We start from the raw sequence: 19030 nt of genomic DNA, 5'->3' as shown, positions 1-19030 counted from the left end.
CTCCGACGCATCTGCCAACCCAACCGCTGTCGTTCGTCCGTTCGTTGTTGCCCGTGAAAACCCTACCACTGCACGTCAGAGATGCAGATCTCTCATGCGGCTGCTGTGCTTTGTCTATACTCTCTTTCTCCCATGGCTGGCTGGATGGCCAACTGACCTACACACGCAACTTGCGTGGGTCGTGAGGTAGTCAACCTTTCCTTCCCCTCCTCAAAATCGATAAATTCTCCATCCTTGTATGTTGCATGCATTGCAGTCTACCGAGCACAGACGGGTGTGAGACAATGTGTCCTCAATCACCTTTCCCCCTTTCCCCAAGACAGACAGTACTGCTCGTATATATATACAGAATGCCTTCTCGTCGCAAAGAATTGCAATAGGAATGACATCTATTAACAACTGATTCTGCTGACAGCGGCTGACGACCCGCCTCGGCAAGATCTCTGCAGATACAGCACCACACCAACGAATCTTGGCGGTGCAGTGGCCCCATCTGCCTGTTGGTTCTCGACGCAAAACCCAGCGTCGTACAAAGGTCCATCTTGACCTCGGCAATAACAGTCAATCGATACCGTCAAAGAAGGCACCGAGATGCACGCTGTCACTCTTCTTCATTCGCAAACATCTCTGGGTTGCATCCGCTCGTTGTATTTCCTTCGTCCCACTCGAGCTCGTCCTGCGAGGGTGCTCCCTTGTTGATGATGATGCTGGTCGGCTGGGGTTAAGATCAGCCAGCAAGAGACATGCTAGCATCCATATAAGGAGACCCTCGAGTTCGACCGTGTAGCATTACGTCCACAGATCGACCTATTGGTTCGCACCGAGGCCCCCGTCACTTTGCACGATGCCGGCCCCACGTCGGTAGGCCATTCAACCACTGAGCTTCTGCAGGTAGCCCTGTGCAATGAGTCTCTCCACGTCTCCCTGCCGAACGTAGAATTGGCTGTTCTTTGACAGAGTGATGGCCCTGGAAGAGCAGGAGGGGAATGAAGTAAAGTCAGCCCTGCTTCCGGGCACGAATTGGTCAGTTCGGATATAGACTCACCCATATTCCGTCTGGATCTCCCCCGCATCCTTGAGGACACGCACGTCGATGAACAGATCACGCGGCGGTTCGAGGCTCCCCGTGAGGTCTATATCGGTCCACTGTCCTTTGTATGCTGCGAGCAGGTCGCTGTACTGACGCACGTACTCTTCCTCCTGCGGGCTCAGACTCGATGTAGGGCCGCTGGCGCCACCGCCGCTGCTGTTGTCCCCCTCGCGCACCTGCTGTCCCGACAGGTCGACGACGTCATTGTCGTTCCACACCAGCTCCTCGAGCTTGTCCGTCCGCGTCCGGTGGTACGCCAGCAGGCACCTCTTGTTGCGTCGCATCGACAGGTGGTTGACCAGCAGCGTGCAAGCCACGGCCGGGTCCGCCGACGGGTCAAACGACCCTTGGAAAGGCTCCAGCAGCTCCGAAACGTCCTTGTCCAGGTCTCGCACCTCACGCGTCACCGCACGCACAATCTCCGCTTGATAGGGTGGGAGGTGCGCCAGGTTTTGCGTCCTCTTGGCGTGTTGCACCTGTGATAGACCGGCGCCATGTCAGTCTCCCTACCTCGACGAGGTGGAGGGGTTTGCGAAACAAAAAGGAAGAGGGGGGGGGGAGGAAACTTTTGTTTTCACCAGTTTGATGCCTAAGTCCCCATACATCTTGTCGGTTCTTCCCACGATAACCAGTATGGATAGGTTAACCCCGACAGACGCCCTGGCAGACTCGTCGTGTCAGGCTGTTTCCCAGTCGCGTCTTTGCAAGGAACACGGTCCGCGCCCGCTAAACTACTCCCGGAAGACAGTTTACCCCGCCAAAAAGAGAGGGAAAACACTGTCGCCTCTCGCCACAGCTACCCCTCACCTTCACACCCCCTTTGGGCCCCTCTGGGTTTCCAACCCTGAATCGACTGCTTCTTTCTGGTGTTCAGATTATGGCGTACTACTACTTACTGTTTTGGTTCTCCATAGACAAGTGGTTGGCTGCCCATCAACGTTATCATCCTATATTATCATACGAGTGCATTAGATATCACATTTACAGCAAAAACGAAGAGCTTTTATCAACTCATTTTATTTTTATTTTTTTTAATTTGAACCCAAGTCCATTCCGCACAATCCGTGCAAAGAGCCACCCAAAATTCGTTTCATCGTGAATACCTTTGCCCGTCGTGCCTCATAAATCTGCATCCGCGCTATACCTCCTGCATCACTTTACAGCTTCTGCATAGCGGCAATGTCAGTAGACTGGACGTAGTCCTCGAACTCCTGGATCTGCTCCTCGAGCTCCTCCAGAGAGACCTTGTTGTCCTCGACGACCAGGTTGATCTGGAGCTTGCGGATACCGAAGCCAATGGCAACCAGCTTGCTGGCACCCCAGACAAGACCTTCCTTCTCGATGGCACGGACATTCTCCTCGAGCGCCTTCATGTCGGTCTCGTCATCTATTTAACAGGTCAGCTTAAGCACCAGATATTGGATGAAGAGGTTAGTAGAGGGATTGTCCTTACCCCAAGGCTTGATATCCAAGGTGACAACAGACTTGGCGACGGGCTTAGGCTTGGACTCCTTCTTCTTGCGGTACTGCTCGAGGCGCTCCTCACGGACACGGGCAGCCTCGGCATCCTCCTCCTCGTCATCACTGCCAAACAAGTCGACATCGTCGTCGTCCTCCTCAGCCTTCTCAGGAGCCTTGGCGGGGTTGACGGTGACCTCAGAGGCATCAGGCCCGTAGGTCTCGTAGCCCTTGGAGGCATCGCCAGGGAGAGTGGCGAACTCGCTCTCGTAGGTAGCGATGTGGGAGTACCACCTGGCAGCGTGAGGGTACTTCTCGGCGTCAGGGGACGCGCTCAGGGCCTTGAAGACGGCAACGTCGGCCTGGGAAGGAGCAGTGCTAGTGTGTAGTCGTTAGTAAGGTCTGCGTTTAGCTGAACAAGTGGCCAGATATGACCGATAACGAGAGATGCCCAAGCCCCAAAAACTCAAAAGAGCAAAAGGGGGGTAAAAAATCAAATCAGAGATGCACATTGTGCTGGTTGTTTCGTCAAGCGGCGGGTCTTAAGTCGCCTCTGAAACACGGACCAATTTATCTCATCATATGGAGGCGGATGGTGTACGCAAAGGCAACGGGGTAGAGTTCTCGAGAAAGGGAAGACGCTGAAGTACTTACCCAGTGATGTAGGAGCGGGTGGTGAGCCAGCTGTTGAGCACTGAATCAACGGGTCAGTGTCTGCTTGAAAAGACAGGCGCCGCCACCCGGACGGCAGCAAGAGCGGCACGTACCGGTAGCTCCAGCATCGGTGAGGAGGTCGGCGAAGCCCATTTTGAACTGATGTGATTTGCAGGAACGAGTTGTTCGGGGATTAGGAAAGGAGGAAGTTGGCGTCGTGGAGTTGAGGGAAAGAAGTGGAAGAGAAAAAAAGTGCGGCGGTTGTCTGGTCAATGGTTTTAGGTGGGGTTGAGATTTTTTTTTATTAGCAGAAATTTGCGCCTGCTGAGAGCGATGTTGGGCAGTACCCAGCCAGGCCTGAGGGCCGCCTGAGGGGGTCCCTGCTTAGCAGGGATTAGGGGATCCTGGAGGGGCAACAGAGAGGGGAAGGGTCCAGAGCCACTGGTCAGTATCGGATAAAACCTCGGCCCGTCGTGGCTCCACTAGTGGGCCGTGGCCATCAAGCTTGCTATTACTTGTACCGTCATCAGCGAGCTCCAATGGCCGACGTAAGAGCTATTGTAGCCTACAGACCATACAGCAAACCATCCTGAATACCGGCATTGCATCACAGTCATCACTCTCTTTTCGGTTATCAGACTCCCTTCGTGAACTTAGGGGACTTACAGTACTCTGGCAACAACCCCAAACCCCCGACTGCCAGCCATGTCCATCTCCCCCATCATCACCTTCAAGGCTGGTCAATGCCTGGTTGACGTACGTGCCCTTCCATGGAACTTGCTGCGATATCATATGGCCCATGTTCTAACAGTTTATTGCCCAACACACAGAGCTCGTCGAAACCGTACAAGGTCACGCCCCAGGAGGATCCAGGCTACATCTATTTATACTCGGAGGACGGTGAGTTGTGTCCCGCCAAGCCTCTGCCGACGGGCTTCCCTTCCCCACGTGCTAACAAGCGGTTATCAGAGCTGATACACTTCTGCTGGAGGAAGCGCGATGTGCCCCTTACCGACCCTGAACTGGACCTGGTAATGGTTCCCACGGACGGCAGCTTTGTCCCCTACGAATACAAGACGACGCCGCAGCCGACGTCCAAGACGAACGGTCGCATATTCGTCCTCAAGTTCAGCTCGTCGTCAGAGCGCCACCTGTTCTGGCTTCAGTCCAAGCCCCAGAGCCGCAATGGAGACCCAAGCTGGTTCAGCCCGCGCGACCGCAAGATTGGCGACATTGTAAACCTTCTGCTCCAGGGTGAAGAGGTTGACGTCACACGTGAGCTAGCCAACGTCCGCAACACCGATGACCAGCCGGACGACGAGGACGAGGCCATGGAGGACGCCGAGGGCGAGCGTGGCTCCCGTGATCACGGCGCTGGCGGCGCTGGCCCGGATGCCACCGGAGGAGATGTCAGAGAGGAGGGTGAGAGCTCGAGAGAGGGAGGAGCCGACGGAGCACGAGCGTAGGTCATTTTCCCACCTCCGAGAAGACTCGTTTCTTTGATTTTTATGATGGATGGACATGACGTGCTTGGGTGATGCGCATATAGCATCAGTATCGCTTCAATTCAGAAAGAGATGACCAGGAAAGCCAATAGATGATGTATTACTACTAGTGCTGCCTCCTCTTCGGAAAACAAAGACGTTGCATCGAGTATTATTGACTGGCTGGAAACGCGCATGGCATCGTCTGTCCATCCATGGTGACTCAGGAAGATAATGGCTGCTAACATGTTTCATCTCCCTTATATCAGAGCCTCTACTGGTGCCCCTGATGCTTCCGAAGCCGTCAGGAACTTCCTGGCATCCCTTCAAGGCCAGCCCGGCATGTCGACAGGAGGGCAGCAGCATCGCAGCCAGTCCGCAGATAAGCCGTACCCTCACCTGACACACCTGCTCCCAACGTCCATCACGGTGCCCATGGTTGACAGCCTCGCCACCAGCAACCCCGAGCGCCTAGACGTCCTCCTCAGCTTTCTCCCCCCCGCTGTCATCGTACTCTCCGGCAACAACCCGAATGCGTACGACGGCAAGAACGAGCCTTCCGCTGAGGCGGTCGAGGCAGCCAAGGCCTCGTTGTCGCTTGATCGCAAGAAAATTCTCCTCAAGAAGGTCCTTAGGAGCCCCCAGTTCAGTCAGGCGCTAGGAATCCTAACACAGGCCCTGCGTGACGGTGGGCTTCCTGGTATTGCGGATGCGCTGGGCATCAAGGTCCAGAACGGAGGATACCTGGCCAACGGCAGCATGCCCATGGGCGGTGGTCAGGCTGTGGAGGCCTTTGTGGAGGGCGTGAAGAGCAAGGTCCGCGAAGAGGGGAATGAATGATCACGGGCCATGCTGTGATTTATGTAATGGCTGGCAATAAGATGATCATTCTCTACTAGGACCTGCATCTAGATGGCTTGATGTAGATGTGCCGCTCGCTACCCTACAATAGGCTTGATTAACTGGGCGTGAATAAATGACACGATTTTTGATACGTAATTGGTGGTGAGATCCCAGGTCTGAATCCTTGTCGCGGCGAGTTTTCGTTATCAAGAAATGTATACTTTTCTGTCCTTGGGATAATATCGTGAGTAGCAAACAAGAGAACTAAGTGGTGCGTTTGTCGTACATTATTACTGCTTGGCAGTGGCATACTGCAGTTTGCCCCACCTATGTTGAAGTATTAGCGATTGACGTGTGAATCTAGCAACCATTACCTCTCCAAAAGTCTCCCTTTGGCTCAACTCAGACATCAGCAGTCTGGCCGCGCGATTGCATTGGAGTGCACCGGATAGGCATACACCTCACCTACGATGGACCTCCCGTTTCCGACAGACGTCACAGAGTTCGATGCCGACGATCGCATCTCCTTTTCAAAGCTGGACGGCAAGTTCCTGGCCGTGCTGGACGATGGTGCAGAGTTCGAGTTTGATCACGACCAGAAGCGTTGGGTGCCAGCCGAATACAACACTTTGGACGACGATGATGCAGAGGACTACGGAGGTGCGCCACGTGCGGGACAGCCGGAGGAAGCTGAGTTGGGGTCAAAGAAGAGGAAGAATGGCGCAGCAGAGACTACACAGGTAATGCTTTGAAGACGGACACGCACACCACACCCTCCCCGCCCTTTCCACGACGAAGACCAGGATACGCATGGATGTGTGGCTTGGTGCATGTGCTTGCGTGGATGTGTGCTGATAGCGATACAGGGCGACAACCCGAAGCCATCGCGGCCGAACAAACGACAGAAGCCGCCGCCGCAACCGAGGCAGAACACAGCCATATACGTAACGGGACTTCCGTCGGACGCTACAGTAGACGAGGTGTACGATGTCTTCTCGCGCAAGGGCGGCGTCATCGCCGAGGAGATTGACAGCGGCGCGCCGCGCATAAAGCTCTATAAGGACGAGGAGGGTAACTTCAAGGGCGACGCCCTGATAGTCTTCTTCAAGCCGCAGAGCGTCGAGATGGCGATTATGCTCCTAGACGACACGGATTTTCGCATAACGGCGACGGGCGCGGCCGAGGGGAGGATGCGCGTGCAGGCGGCTGATACGAGCTACAAAAAGGTGCAACACGACCAAGAAGGAGGCGGCGGCGGCGGCCAGGGTGCGGCCGCAGCAGGCAAGCAAGGTGGTGAGAAGCGGCCGCCGCAGAGGAACGACAGGGACCGGCAGAAGATTATCAAGAGGACGCAGAAGCTGGATGCCAAACTGGCAGACTGGGACGATGACGAGCCATACTCTGCACGTGGGGAGACGGCCAAGGTCAGCAGCAAGTGGGACAAGGTGGTGATCCTCAGCCACATGTTCACCCTCCAGGAGCTGGAGGAGGACCCGGCGGCGCTGCTGGAGATCAAGGAGGACATCCGGGACGAGTGCTCCAAGCTAGGTACCGTGACGAACGTGGTGCTCTTCGACCTGGAGTCCGAGGGCATCGTGTCGGTCAAGTTCAAGGATGCCGCCTCGGCAGAGGCCTGCATCAAGGTGATGCGCGGAAGGAGCTTTGGCGGCCACACCGTCAACGCATTCCTGGCCACGGGGAGGGAGAAGTTTCAAAAGTCTAGCAAGGCAGAAGCTGAGGAGGAGGATTCGGACTAGGCTTTGACGTCCCCCGTCCTGCCCCGATGGTGTCTACTCTTTGACATTCCGTGTACTCGTAACGTTATTATCAGCACATCTGCCATGTTATATATATTGACCTTTTGTTTTGGGAAGTGGTAGTACTAGTACATTTAATACTAGTATTAGCTGATAATATTAGCGCTAATACTGAATACTGCCTGTGTACAGATTACCATGTACGAGTACAGAAACAGCGGCGGATACAATTTTCATAATCTGAGTGGTAACAATACTATCATCATCACGAGCAGAGCGTATTATGCGACCAATACCGTTATACGGTACAATGTACGAGTACATACATGTACGGAGCATTACCCGGACAGAGTGCAGAGCGCTCAGCTCGTGCTGCGAGGAACACCCCATATCACTCCTCCATCTTCCACTGTGGCTTTGCTGGCGAGTAGCGTTTTATTATTACGCCAACAGATTGTATGTGATTTGGGTACGGTGAACGCGCGTTCGCCCCCCTCCTCCCCCCACCCTCTCTGTTCTATATGTACGTATACGTTGCATCAAGCAAGTACATGTATTGGCCGCTCATGTGCGCATCTAGGAATGGATGATGCAACATATGAGAAAGCAAGAGGGAGAGTTTTGGCAGCTGTCAGAGATCCGTTTGAAAGTAGTGCGAGAAAATGTCGAAAGATAATTTTCGTGATTCTTTTCGATTGTTAGCCGTATGTGATGAAGTCTATCTACGCGTATAGGCACGTGTACGCTGGAGTGAAGTATTAGAGGCGCTGGGGGGGGAGGTGGCGGAGTCGATCCCCCCCTACGAAGTACTGTGATTCGCGGGACACACCCTTTCAGCATAGTAGCCGCATTTAATGCTGAGGTCTAGGTCGTGCAGCGACTATGTAGAAGGTAATAACACTGTAATGATATGCTAGTCATGGTGGTACAGGCAGCAGATACCGCTGCTCCAGCACTCGTACTCGCAGTAATACTCGTAGTGTCGATAGTAGGACGAACCATTGCCAACTCAGGCATAGCCAGTGTGCGGGTGGGCGGGTATTCCTTTTCCTTCTAGCGCAACTTGTTCTGGACTTGGCTTCTTCTTGGTGTACGAGTAGTTGTGTGGATGCACAATCTCGACAGGTGAGAGGATTAAAAGCCCGCATTAATGCGACGTACAGATCAATACTCGTATCTCATAATTTACAACCGCCAGAGTGTTATCATAAATTATTGTTGGATTTATTTTGTATTACCGTCAGTTCCGACAGAAGAGGATGGCAGTATGCAGTACTAGCAGGTTGTACGAGGAGAGTTCCGAGGGGAATAAAAGGAAGTGAGCAACTTGTTGACGATGAGGCTCAGGATCAAGCAGTCAAGTTACTAGGAGGAATACTTAGTAGGGATTATACTCGTAGAGGGCCAGTAACGGTACTCACATATGTTTGTTGACAATCAATTGTACACGGTAGGGGAATTAATGTAGACTGTAGTAATAACAGCAGATGACGTGATAATGCGAGTTGTGCAGACGGAAAAGGAGGTCCTAGGGGGAAGGCTCAGGCCTTCCAATCACCGTTGCCCGGCAACTTGGCTTTTCCAAACCCCCAGTATCATCGTCACTGCCCAGTTAGAAGACACAAACCAGTAGCCTCTGGAGATCGGCGCAATCGGGGCGCTTGAGCCCAGAGGTCACCACCCTGGTCACTTCCCTCCTACCCCTGTTACTTCAATTGTTGTTCTGACTTCTGCCAGAGTCAGAAGGAAAGGAAGAGGAATCTCCATTTTTCCTTCTCCATCTTTCCAGCTTCCGGTTGTCTCGGTGTCCCCTTCTCCGTAATAGTCCCCCCCCCCCCCCCCTTCCTCAGACGTGCAACTGCTGCATCCTAAGCTCCTAGGCCATTACTGCTGCACAGCTGTTATACACGATCGGCATACAAAGAGATCGTGATATCCTCAGAGACGAAGGAGATATAAAGCCACTCCTGCTACCGCGCCCCGCCTCCCGCGTGAGACACCTGGACAGAAAAAAAAGCTTGGCAAACGGCATTCCTCAAGTACGTTTTCTCCGTGTGCTGTGCGCATCGATGACGGTCTTTTGCCCATTTCCATTCCAAACACCCCTCTTCCCCAGGCAAAGAAGGAAACAGCCTACTTCTACTCGTCACACACACACACACACGCACGCATACACAAAAGAACAGGACTAGGACTCATCGGAAAGACGGGTGGCTAACTTGCTCTGACCTCGTCGAATTAGCCCACAATGTCCTTGTTCCGGGGCCGTGAACAGCGGCTACCGATATACGAGCGAACTGGCTCACCTGTCAAGGAGCGGAGCTCGAACGATGACGACGATTATTCCGTCTCCGACGTCGATGGTGAGCCCTTCACAAACCGCTCTGGTAACACATCAAGGAGCGTCTCGGGCTCACTAGCCAGCGCAGCCCCCATGCTCAACACCGACCGCCCCCGGAATCTCAAGCGTGTCGCCGGTGTTTACCCCTATCGACTGCCCACAAAGGTTACCCGACACCTGTGCCTCGGGGTCGCCTTCATACTGTTGCTCCTGATTGCTAGTCTCATCCGCGCAAGTCAGGTCGACAACTGGAAGGTTGCCAACGGCAAGAGCGACTCCCGTCCCGGACCGGCACACATATGGGAGCGATTCCCCTTCCTGGAACGATACTATGGCGGAATCTACACCCTCGTTCCCCTCAAGGAGAGCAACCCCGAGTACCCATCCCCGACCGAGGGAACACGCAAGGACTCGCCACTCCGCCGCGTTGGCGAGGAGGACACGGACGAGCAGGACGAGGGCAAGGAGCCCCTAGAGACTCGCAGTGCCGAGCCCCCCACCAGCCACCCCTGGGCTGACTATGCTGGTAGGGCTCGGGAGGGGTCTGAGATCAAGGAGTGCTTCCTCGACGCCAAGGGCAAGGTCCGGGTTCCCTCGGTGAGGTACCACGAGGGTCGCCCCTATGGATTTCCTCGCAATGTTGTCGGCTCCTACGAAATCTTCGACTTCCCTGAAGATATTTGCTTTGACCGCTTCGGCCGCTACGGCCCCTACGGATTCGGCTACTCGCTCAGCCGGGGTGGTCTGGGCACCGGCGAGAATGGCGAGAATGCCGGCTCTGCGGCCGTCTGGGAGGATGTCCCGCGTGTCGACTTCCGCGGTATCGACTGGGCCGACCTCCAACGCCGCTGCTACCGGGCCAACGCAGATCGCTTCGACTCGCCACCCGCCAAGAAGGCGCAGCACGGTTTCTTCATCCACGACTCCGAATCCTCGAGCATCAAGCGGGCTGTGGACGAGACTGGGAAGCACCCCACCATCAGCGACGATGATAGGACAGAGATCAAGACAACGGCCGAGGACGAGACCGAGACATCCACGACCAAGGATGATGGCAGGACCGGGGACAAGCCTGCAACTGAGGACAATGTTGAGACACCTGTGCCGAACAAGTCCAAGGGTGCCAGTGTCAGTGACAGTGCCGGTGCTAGCCCGGCCGAGGTTGAGAAGACCCCCCGTACTGCCATTGTGATACGTGCCTGGGACGAGTTCCATTTCCAGCCCGATGACGTTGCTTCTCTCCGAGCCATGATTACCGAACTGTCGCTCGCCTCAGGTGGTCGCTACGACATCCACCTTCTCGTTCAGGTTAAGAATGATGCTGCGTTCCCCATCTGGGCTGAAGACGAGGCGTACGAGAGGCGAATTAATGAGACCATCCCCGAGGAGTTCCGTGGCTTGGTGACGCTCTGGACCGAGACCCAGATGCTCGCGCTCTACCAGGGAATCTACGATCTGTTCGCCCGTGGCCCCAGCCTGCCCGTGCACGGAGTCTACCGTGGCCTTACCATGGCCATGCAGCACTTTGCCTACATGCACCCGGAGTACGACTACTTTTGGCAGTGGGAGATGGACGTTCGCTACACGGGCCATTACCACGACTTGTTCACCAAGCTCGAGAGCTGGGCCAAGGCTCAGCCGCGCAAGGGTCTCTGGGAGCGCAACGGTCGCTTCTACTTCCCCGAGGTGCACGGCACGTGGGAGGACTTTTCGCAGATGGCGCGAATCCAAAACGAGATGGGCACCATCAACGCCGACAACGTGTGGGACAGCGCACCTGGCATCAAGCCGGATCCGAACTCTGTGGGCAAGAAGCGCAAGAGCATCTGGGGCCCCGTCCGCCCCGCCGACACCGACGACTGGTTCGAGCCGGGCAACGACCCCATCCCGCCGCGCGGAGGACCTGAAAAGGACAAGTCTGAATGGGGCGTCGGTGAGGAGGCCGACTACATCTCACTGAACCCCATGTTCGACCCGGAGGGCACGACTTGGGGCCTCAGAGATGACATCACGGGCTACAACAAGACGAATGGCGGCCCTCCTCGCCGCGCCAACATCATTACGACGTCTCGCATGTCGCGGCGTCTGTTGATGACGATGCATCGCATGACGGCCTACAAGAAGCAGTTTGCCTTTCCCGAGATGTGGCCAGCCACGGTGGCCCTGCAGCACGGGTACAAGGCCGTCTTCGCCCCGCACCCGCTGTACGTGGACCGCAAGTGGCCCGTCGACTTCATGTCCCAGACGTTCAACGGCGGGCGCGACGGGTCGGTCGGCGGCGCGCGCACCAGCGTGTTTGGCGACCGCGAGCACAACCTCCTGGGCCTGTCGTGGTTCTACAACGCCGGCTTCGGCCCCAACCTTTACAGGCGCTGGCTGGGCCTGCGCGTCAACAACGACGGCGGCGAGGAGTTTGAGAAGATACCCGACAAGACCAAGCTGGGCGGATCGCCGAGCGACATGGCTGGCGGTGAGGGCCGCATGTGCCTTCCCCCCATGCTCCTCCACCCAGTAAAGGAGGTTGAGCTGCCCGTCGAGGAACCGGATCCCGAGAACGATGAGCAGGAGGGCGGCAAGAAGAAGAAGAAGCCCGAGTTTGATGCTGCGTCGTAAAACCAGCACTGTCATGGAGTTGCACCTTTTTTTTCCCCGGGGTTCCTTCTTGCTTGAGCCTGAAGGGGAAAGGAAAGCAAAGCAAGCTGCTGTGGATTCTCATCCATTTATCTCACCTCTACCCTCTGTTTATTTCCTGTTGTTTCCTCCCCTCTGATATAGGAGTTATCCCTCTGACATACAGGGGCCGGGCGTTTTTTGTTCTTGGGCATTGTATAGGGTTCTTCTATTTTTTCAGATGTCTTTTTTTCCCCATCTCTTTTTGATTGCCTGAGGGCATTTATTGCATCATGATGTTAGATAGACATCATCTACATTTGTTTATATTAGAATACCTGAAGATTATGACAGACACATATATTCAATGGACACCCATTATTCTGTGACAATTCCACGTCTTACCAGTGTTCGGTAGCTATGGACTCCGACCCCTGACATGACTTGCGGGGGAGGTAGAATGCGTCCGCCGTACGTAGCAATAAGTACCAGGCATTGTTACTACTCTTTCACATACAGGCGTCAGGAACCATTCTCTCTCTCTCTCTCTCTCTCTCTGTGAAAAGAGGAAAAGAAGAAGACACCCGCCATCACTTATCAACAGGCCAAACATGATTGATACTTGCATCATGACCACACATGTTCAGGTTCGAGCGTCAGACAATGTGCCCTCGGCAGAGAAGCTACAGGAGATACAAGAGCACAGTGTACTCGACCACCGTGGCGGATCTCATACGTTGAGATCCATATGGAATGGCGAAAAGGCTACTAGTCGAGTTTTGATTATTTTCATCCGACACTTTTACTGCGGTGTATGTTTTTTATCTTGTTTTCTTGTACTGTCTTTCCTCCCAAGCATGGTGTATGGACCCCCTTGGTTTAAAAAGAGATCAAAAAGGACCAAAAAAAAAAGGCAAGAAAGCAAGTACTCCCACCACTAACTGACCTCTTTCCAACAGCTATGCCAAGACTACGTGCAGACGCTGAGCGAGTCTATAACGCCCGAGTCCCTACCAGCAGACGCATCTGTCGTCATCATCGGGTGCGGTGACCCAGGTCTGATCGACGGCTACGCCGGGCCCATGGGGTGCCGGTTCCCCATCTACGCGGACCCCAGTCGGCGGGCGTTCGCGGCGCTGGGCCTGGTCGAGACTCTGGACGCGGGCACCGTGGCGCCGGCGTACCAGAAGCGGTCTATCGCGCAGCAGGCCTTCGCCGGGTTCCTCAGGGCCATAGGCAGCATCCCGAGGGGACTGGCGCACAAGGGCGGCGACATGCGTCAGGTCGGCGGGGAGTTTCTCTTCCAGGACGGTGCCGTCAAGTGGTGCCACCGCATGACGACGACGAGGGATCACACTGAAGTGCCAGAGCTGATGGACTTGCTTGGCTTGAGCTGACCAGACCTGTGCGCGCTCTCTCTTACTTCAAGTCAGAGGGTGATTGACGTTGCTGCTGCTGTGCGGCATGTTTGTAATGAAGGATACATGTTATCTTTGCTGTTCTCACCCCCCTCCACTTTTGCCTACCGTTATTTCGCGTGAAAAGCGTCATTTTCAACCCTCGATAACAACACACAAACGTACACAATCCTCTTCTCCCCTCTTTCCCCCTTCCTTATACGCCGGCAAACGAAGAAGTAAATAAGACAAAAGACAGTATGGGTCGTGCCAAGGATAGCGAGGAAAAGGAACCAAGGGGAAAACAAAAATGCAGAAGTTAAAAAAAAAGGCGGAATATGAAAGGGAAGGCCAATTAGTTAGAGAATTCCGCAAGCAGACTCAGCCCCCCCCCCCCCTTAAACAACACGCTTCACCTCAAAGAAGCGACGGAGCCACCAGACCTGAAAAAAAGATTCGCCGATGACGATGCCAATGACGAAGAGGTTCCACCACTTTACTCGAGCGTTTGTGCTCTCGGCCGTGTTGCGGTGGGTCCGCTCGCGGATAACAATGTACTGCTGCTCATCCTTGACTTGGGCCAGGAGGTCGGATAGGGCGCGGACTGTGGTTTGGGGGGTCAGCATATTGAAATCCTCTATCAGGTGGAGAGACAGAGAGAGAGAGAGAGAGAGAGAGAACAAGACATACCCTCCTTCTCGAGAGGGTCACTGGGCATGTCACCCTCGCTGACGTAGACGATCCCGTGGACGTTGAAGGACACCTCCTTGGTGTTGGCTCCCCAGTGCTGGTTGCCGAAGCAGTATGTGTATCTCCCGTCGTGGCGGGCCGTGAAGCTGTGGTCTCCCGAGGAGACGGACTTGCTCTGGACTTCGTGCTGGTTCCTGGGGTTGAGAATCTGGTCGAAGTGTGCGAGACGTCAGCAAAGGATGTCTTGATAGACACACGTGGAGATATGCTCCGTGTAGCTGTAGCTGAGCTGGTTGCGCGCGGCAAAAGTGGAGGAGGGTGGTATCATACCCAGAAGTCAATCTCGAGATTGCCTGCTGATCCGAACTCCCGGTCTCCAACCTGGTAGGTGACGGTCATGGTGTCATCGCGGTGAAGATCTTCGTAGAAACACTCGACGCCATGGGAAGGCAGGACGATGTTGTGAGCTGCAGCCGTCTGGATGGCCACGGCCGCCGCCAGCAGCGACTTGACGGCGTTGATAAGACGCATCCTGTATGCTTTTTCTCGTCTCTTCTATCTCTGGCCCCTGCGTCTCTGTACGTTGTATTCTAGAGATGGAGGAAGGGTGTTTCTTAATCGGGATCGGAAGAAAAGTAGTCGTCGTCGTCGTCGTCGTCGTCGTCGTCGTCGTCTCGCGTGTCCTCCTCCTGGTGAGGTTTAGTCCTTTCAAGCTCCCTCCTTTGGCGTACTGACCACCTTTGCGGTTGCGCGCCGCAGGACGGATAGGCTTGGCGGTCGTCTGGCGGGAAAATGGTTTGGCCGGGTTCCGGTGCTCGTATTTTTCCTGTTCTCGGGGGGTTTTTTTTTTCCACAGGTAGTATCATCATACCGTACGACCATGTTTATTATAGTCGTGAATTAAGCAATGTATGGGGTATACGGATGCTGGACGTCCAGCAGTACTATTATACTGGTGACGGTAATACACACTCTTCGACTGCATCTTCTTCCTATAGAGATAGGAGCATGTTGGGATTCGGTGTACCGATTACTCGTAGCTGTAATCAATTAATATTGACGGCTGATAACATTACCTGGTTAAAGACCTGGGCAAGATTACAAGAGATATGTACGAGTAATACGCCGTACAAGACGGGTGGACCCTCGATCAGGGGCAACATCCGACGAACAAAACGCCACGTAAATACCTACAAAGCCTTTTCTTATGGAGACGATGGAGCCAAATGCCCTCCCAGACCCATATTACATGTTTGTAGCGAGTGATGCCGTACTCTGTTTGGAGGATGGACACATGTACTGTACGAGCAAGAGTATTATGCCAAATTATACATCGTAATAGTACGTCGTAATCCTCATCTTCCTGCTGGTAAAAGGGGGAGAAGAGAAGGAGGGACCATGAGACGGAGAGATAGTACCTAAGACTATTGTGATGTTGTGATTTCTAGCATCAGTGGCGCGGTCGGCGATTGTCCATTTTTCAGGATATACTCCGTACGTTTCCCTATTTTTTTTTATGTGTGGATTCAACTGGATTGTGCCGATGAGCTTATCAGCATGTGAGAAACGAGGGCTTCCCTTCCAGGGGGGGACCCTTTTTCTCAGTTGGAAGCGGTGGGTACGCAGAGAGTACAGGTGGCTGGAGGGGAGTAGTGTGGCGGTGCCGGGTATCTGCTGCGTACCTCTCGGGAACGGAGGGCGATCACGACTCGTGACCGCTAAGAATGGATTGGACACTGGAGACTCAGAATCTGGGAATTCCAGCGCGCTAGCTACTCAATGCAATGGTCTCTTGCGCACGCTGGCAACACTGCGATGGAGGGATGGACTCGTGCCATCACAGACCACTGGTTGGGTGAGGTGTGGCTAGTGAGATGTAATGACCGGACGGCCTAAATTATCGTCAGCATAAGGGGATAGCCCCACCGCAGAGTTCGCTAGGGTACGATTAATAGGGAGGAGAGTAAGAGGGGCCAGGCGGCTATTAGGGGCTATGGGAGAACTGCCTACCTGTACGGATACTCGTACGCTGGAGTCTGGAAGGTATTACTGGCAGGCTACAAGCTACAGGCCACAGGCTACAGTACAGAGTGTCCATCAGTACCCCGTGTTACTGGTCGCTCAATCACCCAGGCCACTTGCACTGTTGTCAGTACTTGTACGGAGTATTACTCAAGTAATACTGTTGGTTACCTGGCCCAAAAAGCCAAAGGTGGTAAAGCCCCAAAATTCAGCAGAGTCGCCCTTCCCATCACCCCTCTGACCTTGCCAATCCAACGTCTACACCGACATCAACGATCCCGCCTTCCAAAACCACCAACAAACCACCCTCATCGTCGTCCTCCCTTCCTATCTCCTGGAGGAATCATCCCCGACGAACTTGTGAGTTGTTCCCTCTCTTCCCGTTCTGCCCTGCTGTCCGGCATCAATAAACATCTCTGCATTCGATTACCCTTCTTGCCTCGCCCCTCTTCCCACCACCATAAACAACCCCCCCCCCCCTTTGTCGCCTGCCTGCACAGAAAAAAAAGAGGACACCAAGTCCACACGGACGCCAACACGTGTGACGGCATCATCGCAGCCTGAGAAGCCATTCATCCATCCGTCGTCTCTTTCTCCTCTTGGTCAGATGCCCGCGCATCACGCAGTACCTCGCGCGCGATAATCCATCACCCCTTTCGCCACACATTGCGCTTGCCGTCAATTGCTGCTGCAGTCATCAACATCCGCCGCCGCCCGCTGATGCCACATCGCCTCTCTCGCACCACTATCTCCTAGCACCATTCCCTCAAGCGCAACAACACATAAACAACACAATCGGCTGTCGCGTACTAACCTATCTTCTCTTCCACTCATAGAATTCCCTTTCTCCTCTTTTTCTTTTTTTAACGACGTCACAAGGCCTTAGCCGCCTCAAACCGCAAACATGGGTCTCGCTTTCTCGAAGATCTTCGACAAGCTGTGGGGGAAGAAGGAGATGCGTATTCTGATGGTCGGTCTCGATGCTGCCGGTAAAACCACCATTCTCTACAAGCTCAAGCTCGGCGAAATCGTCACCACCATTCCTACCATCGGTATGTCGTCCTCTTCACCCTGCTACCGTTCCATATCTCCTCCTCCCAACGCACGCTGACACCCTGCGCGCCCAGGCTTCAACGTCGAGACCGTCGAGTACAAGAACATCCAGTTCACCGTGTGGGATGTCGGAGGTCAGGACAAGATCCGCCCCCTGTGGAGGCACTACTTCCAGAACACCCAGGGTATCATCTTCGTTGTCGACAGCAATGACCGCGACCGTATCGTCGAGGCCCGTGAGGAGCTCCAGCGCATGCTCAACGAGGATGAGCTGAGGGACGCCATTCTCCTGGTCTTCGCCAACAAGCAGGATCTGCCTGTATGTTTCCTCGCCCGATTTTACGTTCCGTGTTTGCTACACCCAGCTGACCACACCACTCTAGAACGCCATGAACGCTGCCGAGATCACCGACAAGCTTGGCCTCCACAGCCTGCGCCAACGTGCCTGGGTACGCATCCCCCCACCTATCACGACTCCTGTCGTTTGTATATCCAATACTGACTTTTATCTCTTTCTCCGTCTACAGTACATCCAGTCCACCTGCGCCACCTCTGGTGACGGTCTGTACGAGGGTCTCGAGTGGCTCGCTACCACGCTCCGCAAGGCCGGCCACCAGTAGAAAGCATTCTATAGAAGCCTCTCCTGGTCGACTCCATCTTTCCTCTACTCCCTTGCCGCGTATTCTTTCCGTCCCACATCCGAGTTTCGATTGTAATTTGCAAAGCTATCAGGATCCCAATCGAAATTAGATGATAAAAACCGTGTCGCAAAGCTCTCTCTCCTAACTCTCCCCTCTTCTTTCTCACTATGTCCCCTTCTCTCCCTCTCTAGCAGAATTCTCTCCCTCTTTTAAAGTTTTTCTACCGTGTTGTGCTTGAGAAATTTGGGTTTGGGCTGTGTTTTTCTTTTTTTTTCTGTTATCGCCTCATGAAAGCACTGTCCCCCACTTCCCCGCCTCGATCTCCCCCTCACCATCACGAAACGTGGAAGGGAGAATAGATGGGAGGGAATAAACAGATCTTTGAATCGGGTGTTTTGGTGAGAAACGGAAAACGGGGTGACAGCGGGAGACTGGAACTTGTTCATGACTTGTATCTTACGCGTGCGCTTTTCTTGGGGAGGGAGGAAAAGAATATATTTCTATACTTTTATGTTTCATCTTTCACCAAAGCGAAAGGGAATGAAGGATAAGACAAGGTACGAAAAGTAGGCAAGTAAGACTGGGAGGATGGTAGGCGTCTATTTGGGGGAATTCGGACACGAGAACCAGTCAAGAAGATGATCAAATTAGCTTCCTTTCCCCCCCTCACCTTTCTTTCTTGTAACAAAGGTAGGAGAAGGTCTCTAGTTTTCTGTCGTCTTTGATTAAGAGTGCTTTCTTTCTTTCCCAGCCGCGTGTGCCTCGCGTGCCAAATCGCTATGCATGCACTGGCTCCCATGAGAAGAAGAAAAAGTGGTGAATTCTATGCGATGCTATGCTCCCAAGGACTATATATGACTATGATACAGATGAAACTGGAAAGGCATGATAAGAAACTATCGTACAACTACCGTGGCATTCATTCTGAACAATTCCGTATACAGCGCTCATACTGCTTGTTTTGATACATGTAAGAGAAGAGAGGGAAGA

At 53.9% G+C, this 19030-nt stretch overlaps 8 protein-coding genes across 8 annotated transcripts; 5 read left to right on the top strand and 3 right to left on the bottom strand.

Moving 5' to 3' along the window:
* Positions 1 to 870: 870 nt before the first annotated feature.
* Positions 871 to 1695, bottom strand: GMORB2_6084 (GINS complex subunit 1; the record flags this gene model as incomplete). Its single annotated transcript, XM_035468054.1, has 3 exons — positions 871 to 967; positions 1046 to 1566; positions 1669 to 1695. The coding sequence occupies 3 exons, from the start codon at positions 1693 to 1695 to the stop codon at positions 871 to 873; spliced, it is 645 nt and encodes a 214-aa protein (XP_035322035.1).
* Positions 1696 to 2247: 552 nt separating this feature from the next.
* GMORB2_6083 (elongation factor 1-beta) lies at positions 2248 to 3355 on the bottom strand (the record flags this gene model as incomplete). The annotated part of the gene is made up of 4 exons (XM_035468053.1): positions 2248 to 2477; positions 2544 to 2926; positions 3203 to 3242; positions 3316 to 3355. 4 exons carry the CDS (start codon positions 3353 to 3355, stop codon positions 2248 to 2250), a joined length of 693 nt encoding a protein of 230 aa, XP_035322034.1.
* A 552-nt stretch (positions 3356 to 3907) lies between these two features.
* On the top strand, positions 3908 to 5526 carry GMORB2_6082 (26S proteasome regulatory subunit N13; the record flags this gene model as incomplete). Its single annotated transcript, XM_035468052.1, has 3 exons — positions 3908 to 3958; positions 4033 to 4664; positions 4956 to 5526. The coding sequence occupies 3 exons, from the start codon at positions 3908 to 3910 to the stop codon at positions 5524 to 5526; spliced, it is 1254 nt and encodes a 417-aa protein (XP_035322033.1).
* Positions 5527 to 5999: 473 nt separating this feature from the next.
* On the top strand, positions 6000 to 7286 carry GMORB2_6081 (HIV Tat-specific factor 1; the record flags this gene model as incomplete). Its single annotated transcript, XM_035468051.1, has 2 exons — positions 6000 to 6269; positions 6396 to 7286. 2 exons carry the CDS (start codon positions 6000 to 6002, stop codon positions 7284 to 7286), a joined length of 1161 nt encoding a protein of 386 aa, XP_035322032.1.
* Positions 7287 to 9534: 2248 nt separating this feature from the next.
* GMORB2_6080 (Protein of unknown function (DUF3405)) lies at positions 9535 to 12240 on the top strand (the record flags this gene model as incomplete). The annotated part of the gene is made up of 1 exon (XM_035468050.1): positions 9535 to 12240. The coding sequence occupies one exon, from the start codon at positions 9535 to 9537 to the stop codon at positions 12238 to 12240; it is 2706 nt and encodes a 901-aa protein (XP_035322031.1).
* A 626-nt stretch (positions 12241 to 12866) lies between these two features.
* Positions 12867 to 13634, top strand: GMORB2_6079 (uncharacterized protein; the record flags this gene model as incomplete). The annotated part of the gene is made up of 2 exons (XM_035468049.1): positions 12867 to 13049; positions 13197 to 13634. 2 exons carry the CDS (start codon positions 12867 to 12869, stop codon positions 13632 to 13634), a joined length of 621 nt encoding a protein of 206 aa, XP_035322030.1.
* A 398-nt stretch (positions 13635 to 14032) lies between these two features.
* On the bottom strand, positions 14033 to 14855 carry GMORB2_6078 (p24 family protein beta-1; the record flags this gene model as incomplete). Its single annotated transcript, XM_035468048.1, has 3 exons — positions 14033 to 14238; positions 14325 to 14532; positions 14655 to 14855. 3 exons carry the CDS (start codon positions 14853 to 14855, stop codon positions 14033 to 14035), a joined length of 615 nt encoding a protein of 204 aa, XP_035322029.1.
* Positions 14856 to 17250: 2395 nt separating this feature from the next.
* On the top strand, positions 17251 to 18019 carry GMORB2_6077 (ADP-ribosylation factor 1; the record flags this gene model as incomplete). Its single annotated transcript, XM_035468047.1, has 3 exons — positions 17251 to 17376; positions 17783 to 17848; positions 17927 to 18019. 3 exons carry the CDS (start codon positions 17251 to 17253, stop codon positions 18017 to 18019), a joined length of 285 nt encoding a protein of 94 aa, XP_035322028.1.
* Positions 18020 to 19030: the final 1011 nt, after the last annotated feature.

This window comes from Geosmithia morbida, assembly GCF_012550715.1.
Source record: "Geosmithia morbida isolate 1262 chromosome Unknown scaffold_5, whole genome shotgun sequence".
NCBI classification, from domain to species: domain Eukaryota; kingdom Fungi; phylum Ascomycota; class Sordariomycetes; order Hypocreales; family Bionectriaceae; genus Geosmithia; species Geosmithia morbida.
The sequence above is the reverse complement of the archived record's forward strand: the minus strand, read 5'-3'. Positions and strand labels throughout refer to the sequence as shown.